Here is a 12,130-nt window from a genome sequence, read left to right on the forward strand (position 1 = left end):
ATGGGTAAAAGATTGAAAGGAATCTGAGTCTTATTCAGCACATTTAGTAATTGCATGCTTTTTTAAAGTCTACCAACCTTGCCAGCAGGCATGCCAGTTAAAATAGAGTAGCTAGCTTGTCTAACTAACTTGATTAATAGCCTGAAACAGCTCCTTGGTAGCTACCGTAGTTATGAGTTTGGGAGATTGGGAACCTACCTCGGCTAGCTGAAGCCAACTTCTTAACATTTCTAGGTGACTAGTAGTATTAAAGAGAAAAATATTATGTTTATAAAGTACCAGTCCAATGTTTGGACACACCTACTCATTCAAGGCTTTTTCTTTATTTGTACTATTTTCTACATTGTAGAATAATAGTCAAGACATTAAAACTATGAAATAACACAAATGGAATCATGTAGTAACCAAAAAAGTGTTAAACAAATCAAAATATATGTTACATTTTAGTTTCTTGAAAGTAGCCACCCTTTGCCTTGATGACAGCTTTGTACAAATATATTTTGATTTGTTTAACACTTTTTTGGTTACTACATGATTCCATATGTGTTATTCATAGTTTTGACGTCTTCACTATAATTCTACAGCGTAGATAATAGTCAAAACAAAGAAAAACCCGTGAATGAGATGGTGTGTGCAAACTTTTGACTGGTACATAAGAAAGATGCCGCAAGACGCTGTTTTAATGCAGTGTTCCGTGTCCGGTAGCTTTGAACCGAAACACTTGGATGAAATGTTGAATTTCTTGTCTTGAGGTTGTGTTGTGTGTATGTGGGGGCGGGATACATGGTCTGCTGCTCGTTAGTCGGTCATAATCCACCAGGATGCTACAGGAAAAAAAGAGAAGTTTAATTTGAGTTCGGGAAAAATGGATAAATAACAATTCAACTCTAAAATACCTGGGTTCAAATACTTGCTGGGCTTGATTGAGCTTTCCTGGCACATTGGAACCAAAATAATAATGGCAAAAGTCATTGTAAATAAGAATGTGTTCTTAACTGACTTGCATAGTTAAATAAAGGTTAAATAAAAATATAAAATTGTGGAACCCGGGTCTGCCCCCATAGGGCAGGGATTATCAACTAGGTTCAGCAGCAGGGTGTTATTTCTTGAGGTGATGGTCAGGGGGTTGGAACAATTACAAATGATTTGTAGACCATCTGAAACCATTTGTATTGTATTTTACCCCCTTTTTCTCCCCAATTTCGATCTTGTCTCATCGTTGCAACTCCCTAACGGGCTCGGGATAGAAGGCTGAGTCATGCGTCCTCTGAAACATGATGCCCAACTGCGCTTCTTAACACCCGCCCGCTTAACCCGGAAGCCAGCTGCACCAATGTGTCGGAGAAAACACAGTTCAACTGATAACCGGACTCAGCCTGTAGGTGCCTGGCCCGCCACAAGGAGTCGCTAGAGCGAGATGAGCCAAAACATTCCCTGTCTTAGGTCAGTTAGGATCACCACTTTATTGTAAGAATGTGAAATGTCAGAATAATAGTAGAGAGAATTATTTACTTCAGATTTTATTTCTTTCAACACATTCCCAGTGGGTCAGAAGTTTACATACACTCAATTAGCAATTAGCGTGGTCCCATGGTGTTTCTACTTGCTTACTATCGTTTGTGCAGATGAACATGGTACCATCAGGCACTTGGAAATTGCTCCCAAAGATGAACCAGACTTATGGAGGTCTAAATGATGTCAAGAAAGAGGCACTGAGTTTGAAGGTAGGCCTTGAAATAAATCCACAGGTACACCTCCAATTGACTCAAATTATGTTAATTAGCCTATCAGAAGCTTCTAAAGCCATGACAACATTTTCTGGAATTTTCCAAGCTGTTTAAAGGCACCGTTAACTTAGTGTATGTAAACTTCTGACCCACTGGAATTGTGATAGTGAATTATAAGTGAAATAATCTGTCTGTGAACAATTGTTGGAAAAATGACTTGTGTCATGCACAAAGTAGATGTCCTAACCGACTTGCCAAAACTATAGTTTGTTAACAAGAAATTTGTGGAGTGGTTGAAAAACGAGTTTTAATGACTCCAACCTCAGTGTATGTAAGCTTCCGACTTCAACTGTAGATCTCTCTATTATGTGTGGGAACACTTTGGAACAGTTTTCTAAAATGAAAATGATTTGCAGCTGATTGGCTGGTGTTTTTACAGTCTTATTTCGGTGTGGGGGGGTGGGCGGATAAACAAAATCACCCCGGGCCAAATTTGGGGAATCCTGCCAGTTGGGGAACCCTGCCATAGGGAGTATGTCTTGTTCCCAACATACTTAAGCTACTGTAATCGCTCAAAGACCAGTGTGAAACGATGTACTTGCCTCAGGACATTTTATTGTGTAGGTTTTGGGTCTTTTGAGCAATAATGTGAAAACATTTGCAGGAAAACACAAGTGATACTGTAAATATAGGTAGGTATTGAATCGAACACAAACACACATGGACACACACCCGTGAGTTTACCTGGGAGCAGCATGGTAGACACAAGCTCGGAATCCTCCAATGTATCAATGACACAGCGCTGGAATTTCTTACTGGCATTGGACTGCAGGTGGCTTGGGAATGACAGGAACACAGCAACAAGCAATAGACTTGACATTACAGTAAGACAACCGTCCTTATTAACAATATTGAATAGTGGAACGGCTTAGTTAGCAAACAACATTACATAATAAGACTTTGCACTGAAGATATGCACATCAATTTATGAGAAAATGTAAATGCGCATACTATTGAATGCAAAGACATTAAAACGCAAATATTACAGTATCAGTTTGAGTTATACTGCAGATGGCATACTGTATACAGTGCCTTGCGAAAGTATTCGGCCACCTTGAACTTTGCGACCTTTTGCCACATTTCAGGCTTCAAACATAAAGATATAAAACTGTATACAGTATGCACTTCAATCATGAAGTGGAAAGACATTTATTGGATATTTCAAACTTTTTGTATACAGTATGCACTTCAATCATGAAGTGGAACGACATTTATTAGATATTTCAAACTTTTTTAACAAATAAAAAATGGAAAAATTGGGCGTGCAAAATTATTCAGCCCCTTTACTTTCTGTGCAGCAAACTCTCTCCAGAAGTTCAGTGAGGATCTCTGAATGATCCAATGTTGACCTAAATGACTAATGATAATAAATACAATCCACCTGTGTGTAATCAAGTCTCCGTATAAATGCACCTGCACTGTGATAGTCTCAGAGGTCCGTTAAAAGCGCAGAGAGCATCATGAAGAACAAGGAACACACCAGGCAGGTCCGAGATACTGTTGTGAAGAAGTTTAAAGCCAGATTTGGATACAAAAAGATTTCCCAAGCTTTAAACATCCCAAGGAGCACTGTGCAAGCGATAATATTGAAATGGAAGGAGTATCAGACCACTGCAAATCTACCAAGACCTGGCCGTCCCTCTAAACTTTCAGCTCATACAAGGAGAAGAATGATCAGAGATGAAGCCAAGAGGCCCATGATCACTCTGGATGAACTGCAGAGATCTACAGCTGAGGTGGGACACTCTGTCCATAGGACAACAATCAGTCGTATATTGCACAAATCTGGCCTTTATGGAAGAGTGGCAAGAAGAAAGCCATTTCTTAAAGATATCCATAAAAGGTGTTGTTTAAAGTTTGCCACAAGCCACCTGGGAGACACACCAAACATGTGGAAGAAGGTGCTCTGGTCAGATGAAACCAAAATTGAACTTTTTGGCAACAATGCAAAACGTTATGTTTGGCGTAAAAGCAACACAGCTCATCACCTTGAACACAACATCCCCACTGTCAAACATGGTGGTGGCAGCATCATGGTTTGGGCCTGCTTTTCTTCAGCAGGGACAGGGAAGATGGTTAAAATTGATGGGAAGATGGATGGAGCCAAATACAGGACCATTCTGGAAGAAAACCTGATGGAGTCTGCAAAAGACCTGAGACTGGGACGGAGATTTGTCTTCCAACAAGATAATGATCCAAAACATAAAGCAAAATCTACAATGGAATGGTTCAAAAATAAACATATCCAGGTGTTAGAATGGCCAAGTCAAAGTCCAGACCTGAATCCAATCGAGAATCTGTGGAAAGAACTGAAAACTGCTGTTCACAAATGCTCTCCATCCAACCTCACTGAGCTCGAGCTGTTTTGCAAGGAGGAATGGGAAAATAATTCAGTCTCTCAATGTGCAAAACTGATAGAGACATATCCCAAGCGACTTACAGCTGTAATCACAGCAAAAGGTGGCGCTACAAAGTATTAACTTAAGGGGGCTGAATAATTTTGCACGCCCAATTTTTCAGTTTTTGAATTGTTAAAAAAGTTTGAAATATCCAATAAATGTCGTTCCACTTCATGATTGTGTCCCACTTGTTGTTGATTCTTCACAAACAAATACAGTTTTATATCTTCATGTTTGAAGCCTGAAATGTGGCAAAAGGTCGCAAAGTTCAAAGGGGCCGAATACTTTCGCAAGGCACTGTATATTGGTGTGTATGAATCAACCCTGAGAAATGGTGTGTATGTGTGTGTCATGACATGACATGAGATGGGCCATCTGCTCATCATCAGTGGAGAGAGCTTCCATCAGCGAGATGAGCAGCCTGCCAGTGTCACACACACACCTCATCCAGGAGATACGATCCTGCCAAAACTCATACATTATGTAGCACGACTTTCCCGCGAGCTTCTGGATAGAAACACTAAGAAAGAGAGAGAGAGAGAGAGAGAGAGAGAGAGAGAGAGAGAGAGAGAGAGAGAGAGAGAGAGAGAGAGAGAGAGAGAGAGAGAGAGAGAGAGAGAGGTCAAAAGAGAAAGAGAGAAAGGAAAGAGCGCAAGGGAGTTGAAGTTAGCATCTGGCCCAATCAGTAAATAAGATCTCATTTGCATTAAAGGAGCTCCTACGGCACAAATGCATCATGATGCATAACTGTGGCTGTTTTTTGAAAGTCTTTTAATGGATCAATCAATGTTACCTATGAAAAAGTTTGTCACTAATTCTTAGGAACTTTTGGAAAGTATTATGCATGCCATCGTTGGGATCAAATAGAACAATCCCAATGGTGAGACATTTTCTATCATCTAGGAATAGGCTTTCCTGCCAAAGTGTGTCGTGGAAGAATCAGAATTTGTTGGTAACATATGTAAGATGTTTTATATTCATCAAATGTGTGTAAGTTACTTCTCATCAGAATGGTATTTTTGTATAATACTGTGGCGAGGTTGCAGATATCTGTTCTGTCAAGACTAAGTTGCATGGGCCGCAGAGAGGGGAGAGGTCAAAGTGTCATCATGTGTAAAAATATATTTTGCTCCACAATGTCTGTGTGCCAGTCAGTGTGTCTCTGTGATCTTGTCCAGGATTGGTTGTATTTAGGATTGGTTGTATCTAAATGACAATTTGATATATGCCTGTTGATATGGAGGATTGGTTTATGGTTCTGAGGTTGAGAGAGGAGACAAAGCTGAACAATGAATTATGCCGATGCTGTCTGACTATGTGTGTTCTTTGCTATTAAAGGAACTCAGCTGCAGTGTGTAAGGGGGCTCTCAGAGAATTCATTGAGAGACACTGAATTACCTGAGAGTCACAGGATTGTGATAGAGCTCATATAATTAAAGATGGACTTTGATAACTAACTCTGACTTGTGTGTGTGGTTTGCTCCCATGATTTGGTAAATAGAGGACATTTCCACGACAGGTGATTTGACCAGGAAAAACTCTTGGCCTTAGTCGCGTGCCCTGCATTGCCCTGTGCCAAGCCACTGTGCTTTGGGGTCTAAGCCGGGTAACTGTAATGCAATTTATACTGATTTTAAAAAAAAGGGCTTGATAAAATAAGTTTGATTTGTTTGATTTGACTCACTGCAAGTTGTCGCTGTGGTTGGACGTGGCGTCCACATAGCTCTTGAGCAGCTTCTGGAACTCCTCGAGGTCCCCCGTTGCCGTCATCTGCGTCTGCACCAGCAGGATGTTCTGTTGGCACGGCGACCACAAGGAAACACAACATTTAAATACATTTCCATTTTGATCATTTAGCGTAGACTCCTTTACAGAGCAACTTAAGCAACGCAATAACTACAATTAGCTGCAAAAAATGGCGACCTCAAAGCAAGTACGCAAGATTGTCATTTTAGGTGGCTAATTTAGTTGATGCCTTGCTTATGTACATAAGGTATAACTTAGGATTTACAGTCAGGGCATTCAACTAAGGTAGGTAAGACAACCAGATGTCAGTTATCTCAAGAAAAAATGTATTTAATAATAAGAAAAGATTCATGCAGGAAAGACAGGAACAGTAAGGTGTTTGTGAGATTACATCACATGCTCCTCTGAGCTCCTGTACCCGAGCTCTAGGCAAGACACAGGTTTTAGAAGCAGATAGGGAAGTGGGGGTTTTTTTGCCTGTGAGAGGAAACTCAATGTGCGAATGATAAATCTGAAGGGTTCCTGTGAAAAATTGGAGGTGTTCTGCAGGTGTTACAGTCACACAGGGGCGGATGCTGATGTGAATTCATTTTGGATTGCCTCATGTGCGGTCCACTTTGAAAAACAAAAACAAATTGACACTGTAAAAAATGGGGTGTATGTGTAAACTTAAAAAGAAGAGCTACAAGGACGTACTTTTATTGGATAACTGTGCCGTTAAAGTCCAATGACTGGCCTAAGTTGCCCCTGAGGGTATTAATAAAGTTGTATCGAACTGAATCAAATTTAGAGAAACAACAGTCATCACTCACAGATTTGTATGTACTGGCCAGCGTATCTTCTTTCAGAAGTTCCAACTTTGGACCCTGAAAAGACCATTGAAAACCTAGTTATAATGGTCAAACTCACATTGACCAGGACTTGAATAATTCCCAGTTTCAAAAGGCATTTTTTCTTCCAAATACTTTAGCTCTGCTTGTATGAGCTTTCCAGACACAATGGAATAGTCCCAAAAGTGTAAACCACACCCATATTGCTCAATCAAACTCAATCTGAAAAGAAAACAAATACTACTTGAACCCAAGTCTGACTAGAATATAATTATCTCATGCAGGTATATACTATAATTATCCAATACATTGCATCATTGACACACATTCTGACTAGAGTTCATATCCAACCCCTGCCTGTACATCGGCAACCCTCTATTTCTATCCAACCGTGAGACAAAGCAATAAGCTATAATATTCCATTTTATTAGCTCACTGCAAAGGGAATGAGAATCTGTGAGGTGACGATTGATATTGCACTAGGTACATGCTGCAGGTTATGAATTGCTCTGATATTGCAGTGTAGATTGACAAACTAGAAAGAGACAGAGAGAGTGAGAGACTGACTGGCTGGCAGACAGACAGACAGACAGATAGGTGATAGAGACAGCATAGGGAGTTAAAGTAAGAGAGAGCGACAAAGGGGAGATAGGAGAAAGGTAGGAGCAGCATGGAGCAATAGAGCGAGACGTAAAGGCGCGGTCAGGATGAGATATACCCAGGACAGTTCCGTACCTGCCACTCCAGCTTGTCCAATAGCTGCTGGAGCCTGTTGATCTGGGAGCACCAGTGGTCATCAATCTCCATGGTCACTCCTAGAGAAACACACACACGCACACCCACATAGATCCTATTAAATTAGTTCTAAGAGTGATCCTGGTTAACATCATTAATGTAACAGTCTTGCTATCGTCCCTCTCCTTGCCCCAATCTGGGCTCGAACTAAGGCCCCTCGGAACACATCGACTGCCCCCCACGATGCATCTTTACCTATCGCTCCACAAAAGCCACGGCCCTCGCAGAGCAAGGGAAACAACTACAAGGTCTCAGAGCGAGTGACGTCACCGATTGAAATGCCACTAGCTCGCACCACTAACTAGCTAGCCATTTCCCAGCAGTTACACTAGCCTTGATATTACCTGTAGTGAGGATGCCTGAATAGGGGTGGGTAGGGGAGAGGCACATGTTCTTCTGAAACTTGCGGCCACATCGTCTGCTGTTTCTCTGCGCTGAGGGATGCTCCGCCACCTCCACCGCTCTCCTGAAAACAGACAGAACGAGAAAAGGAAGAGGAATAAAAGTAAAAAAGAAAAGGTAACTGTCAGAGAGGTGAGGAAAGGAAAAGAGCGATGGCGCTGGTCACAATCGACAAAGATAGAGGAGGAATAACATATAGAGAGGAGAGGAGGTAGAGAATAATATCAGAAAAGAAGAGAACATGTTAAGAACGATGACAGAAGGCGGTAGCAGCAGCACATTGGCCGAACGAAAACACAACAAAGAAGAGTGGAAGACATTTTGTGGATAGTTCCAAATAACAAGCCCAACATTGTAATTTCCCCCATGGGTAGTGTAGGACATGGTATTGACTGCTCAGTGGTGACACTAACACTTCAAAATCAAAGATGAAGTGTGTGTGTGTGCCCATCTGAGTCTGGTTGAGTCTTTGTGCCTCTGTGTTTGTGTGTGACAGAGTAGATGGATGGAGAGTTGCTGTTTTCTCCAGGTTAAGACTGTTTACCTATCCCCAGGGCTGAGGGAGTGTATGACTGGGACAGTTCTCCTCCTGGGCAAGGTAGAAACCCTAAAGGGCACGCAGCACGTAGGACACTACTGCCGATGAAAAGAAACGAGGACACAGTATCAGGCTGTATTAGGAGTGTGTATATGTGTATGTGTCTAACTCAACCCCCATTCTTCCTAGTAAGTGGTTAACTCCAAGATGCACCACGGAGAAAAGATATGCTAGGCAGGACGCTAGATACTGTAGCGCATGCAGACAGTATCGCCAATGGAGGAGGAGAGAGTGTAGCCTATTAATTCATCCCCCCAAAAGTCAACATCATGAGGTGGTGCTATAGTGTTTAGTAGTGAGGTGGTGCTATAGTGTTTAGTAGTGAGATGGTGCTATAGTGTTTAGTAGTGAGGTGGTGCTATAGTGTTTAGTAGTGAGGTGGTGCTATAGTGTTTAGTAGTGAGGTGGTGCTATAGTGTTTAGTAGTGAGGTGGTGCTATAGTGTTTAGTAGTGAGGTGGTGCTATAGTGTTTAGTAGTGAGGTGGTGCTATAGTGTTTAGTAGTGAGGCGGTGCTATAGTGTTTAGTAGTGAGGTGGTGCTATAGTGTTTAGTAGTGAGGTGGTACTATATTGTTTAGTAGTGGGGTGGTACTATATTGTTTAGTAGTGAGGTGGTGCTATAGTGTACAGTAGTGAGGTGGTGCTATAGTGTTTAGTAGTGAGGTGGTGCTATAGTGTTTAGTAGTGAGGTGGTGCTATAGTGTTTAGTAGTGAGGCGGTGCTATAGTGTTTAGTAGTGAGGTGGTGCTATAGTGTTTAGTAGTGAGGTGGTACTATATTGTTTAGTAGTGGGGTGGTACTATATTGTTTAGTAGTGAGGTGGTGCTATAGTGTACAGTAGTGAGGTGGTGCTATAGTGTTTAGTAGTGAGGTGGTACTATATTGTTTAGTAGTGGGGTGGTACTATATTGTTTAGTAGTGAGGTAGTACTATATTGTTTAGTAGTGAGGTGGTGCTATAGTGTTTAGTAGTGAGGTGGTGCTATAGTGTTTAGTAGTAAGGTGGTGCTATAGTGTTTAGTAGTGAGGTGGTGCTATATTGTTTAGTAGTGGGGTGGTACTATATTGTTTAGTAGTGAGGTGGTGCTATAGTGTACAGTAGTGAGGTGGTGCTATAGTGTTTAGTAGTGAGGTGGTACTATATTGTTTAGTAGTGGGGTGGTGCTGTAGTGTTTAGTAGTGAGGTGGTGCTATAGTGTTTAGTAGTGAGGTGGTGCTATAGTGTTTAGTAGTGAGGTGGTGCTATAGTGTTTAGTAGTGAGGTGGTGCTATAGTGTTTAGTAGTGAGGTGGTGCTATGGTGTTTAGTAGTGGGGTGGTGCTATGGTGTTTAGTAGTGGGGTGGTGCTATAGTGTTTAGTAGTGAGGTGGTGCTATATTGTTTAGTAGTGGGGTGGTGACATAGTGTTTAGTAGTGAGGTGGTGCTATAGTGTTTAGTAGTGAGATGGTGCTATAGTGTTTAGTAGTGAGGTGGTGCTATAGTGTTTAGTAGTGAGGTGGTGCTGTATTGTTTAGTAGTGAGGTGGTGCTATAGTGTTTAGTAGTGAGGTGGTGCTATAGTGTTTAGTAGTGAGGTGGTGCTATAGTGTACAGTAGTGAGGTGGTGCTATAGTGTTTAGTAGTGAGGTGGTGCTATAGTGTTTAGTAGTGAGGTGGTGCTATAGTGTTTAGTAGTGAGGTGGTGCTATAGTGTTTAGTAGTGAGGTGGTGCTATAGTGTTTAGTAGTGAGGTGGTGCTATAGTGTTTAGTAGTGAGGTGGTGCTATAGTGTTTAGTAGTGAGGTGGTGCTATAGTGTACAGTAGTGAGGTGGTGCTATAGTGTTTAGTAGTGAGGTGGTGCTATAGTGTTTAGTAGTGAGGTGGTGCTATTGTGTTTAGTAGTGAGGTGGTGCTATAGTGTTTAGTAGTGAGGTGGTGCTATAGTGTACAGTAGTGAGGTGGTGCTATAGTGTTTAGTAGTGGGGTGGTGCTATAGTGTTTAGTAGTGGGGTGGTGTAATAGTGTTTAGTAGTGAGGTGGTACTATATTGTTTAGTAGTGAGGTGGTGCTATAGTGTTTAGTAGTGAGGTGGTGCTATAGTGTTTAGTAGTGAGGTGGTGCTATAGTGTACAGTAGTGAGGTGGTGCTATAGTGTTTAGTAGTGAGGTGGTGCTATAGTGTACAGTAGTGAGGTGGTGCTATAGTGTTTAGTAGTGAGGTGGTGCTATAGTGTACAGTAGTGAGGTGGTGCTATAGTGTTTAGTAGTGAGGTGGTGCTATATTGTTTAGTAGTGAGGTGGTGCTATATTGTTTAGTAGTGAGGTGGTGCTATAGTGTACAGTAGTGAGGTGGTGCTATAGTGTTTAGTAGTGAGGTGGTGCTATAGTGTTTAGTAGTGAGGTGGTGCTATAGTGTTTAGTAGTGAGGTGGTGCTATATTGTTTAGTAGTGAGGTGGTGCTATAGTGTTTAGTAGTGAGGTGGTGCTATAGTGTTTAGTAGTGAGGTGGTGCTATAGTGTACAGTAGTGAGGTGGTGCTATAGTGTTTAGTAGTGAGGTGGTGCTATATTGTTTAGTAGTGAGATGGTGCTATAGTGTTTAGTAGTGAGGTGGTGCTATATTGTTTAGTAGTGAGGTGGTGCTATAGTGTTTAGTAGTGAGGTGGTGCTATAGTGTTTAGTAGTGAGGTGGTGCTATAGTGTTTAGTAGTGAGGTGGTGCTATAGTGTTTAGTAGTGGCATGGTGCTATAGTGTTTAGTACTGAGGTGCAGCTGGCGTGGTGTTGAGTCGTGAGGTGCCGTTGTGTATCAGAGACTGAGTACGGAGTAATAAGATGGCTACTGCCATAGTGTTTAGGTGTGTTGAGCACTAGCGACTTACGGTGCGGGCCTGCTCTGCTCTTCCACGGCCTCCATAGCACACTGCAGGGACATTTGGAGAGAGAGCAGCTGGCTGGAGGTCTCCCTCAGCATGAAGCGGGTCACAAACTGTCCCAGCACAGAGGAGTCCTGGTACTCCTAACAAAGGAGAGGAGATGGAGGGAAGGTAGATGTGGTTGCAGAGAGAGATAGAAAACGAGAGAGAGAGAGAGAGAGAACAGGTTGGCAACCTTTACTCGGAGAGCCCATATCAATTCTAAGAGCTGTTGAGCTCATTACAGCTAAGGCCGTATAGTAACAGCTACCAAAGGTCATTACACGTTTTACTCAAATTAATTTGTTACTTTTCACCGCATACATGATTCTTGGCCTTTTTGAATATTGTCCATGGAATGGTTTTCATACAATACCAGCTATTATAAATGTAACTGGCAGGAGACTCCTAACAAGAATGCAATTGTAATTGGACCCTGGTCAAAAGGAGTGCACTATATGATGAATAGGGTGCAATTTGGGAGGCAACCCTTGCTACATATGTTTTGGTTCCAGGTAGAACACTTTTGGGTTCCATGTAGAACCCTCTGTATAATGGGTTCTACCTGAAACCAAAAGGGTTCTAAGTTGAACCAAAAAAGGTTCTTCAAAGGGTTCTCTTATGGGGACAGCCGAAGAACCCTTTAAGGTTCTCGATAGCAACTTTCTATCTAAGTGTACT

General features: G+C 41.9%; 1 protein-coding gene across 2 annotated transcripts in view; it reads right to left on the reverse strand.

The window, feature by feature from the left end:
• Positions 1-569: 569 nt before the first annotated feature.
• Positions 570-12,130, reverse strand: part of LOC124003897 (N-terminal EF-hand calcium-binding protein 1-like) — a 70,151-nt gene continuing 58,590 nt past the window's right edge. Inside the window, exons 6-13 of one of the 2 annotated variants that reach the window (XM_046312539.1) lie at positions 11,417-11,553; positions 7,902-8,023; positions 7,498-7,577; positions 6,745-6,798; positions 5,871-5,980; positions 4,629-4,706; positions 2,472-2,563; positions 570-824 (exon numbers count right to left, since the gene is read on the reverse strand). In XM_046312539.1, the coding sequence (XP_046168495.1) occupies positions 799-824; positions 2,472-2,563; positions 4,629-4,706; positions 5,871-5,980; positions 6,745-6,798; positions 7,498-7,577; positions 7,902-8,023; positions 11,417-11,553 (699 nt within the window). In that variant the 3' untranslated portion in view covers positions 570-798. The remainder of the gene's footprint in view (positions 825-2,471; positions 2,564-4,628; positions 4,707-5,870; positions 5,981-6,744; positions 6,799-7,497; positions 7,578-7,901; positions 8,024-11,416; positions 11,554-12,130) is intronic. The other variant, XM_046312540.1, reaches the window with a different exon arrangement.

This window comes from Oncorhynchus gorbuscha, linkage group LG18, assembly GCF_021184085.1.
Source record: "Oncorhynchus gorbuscha isolate QuinsamMale2020 ecotype Even-year linkage group LG18, OgorEven_v1.0, whole genome shotgun sequence".
Taxonomy (NCBI): domain Eukaryota; kingdom Metazoa; phylum Chordata; class Actinopteri; order Salmoniformes; family Salmonidae; genus Oncorhynchus; species Oncorhynchus gorbuscha.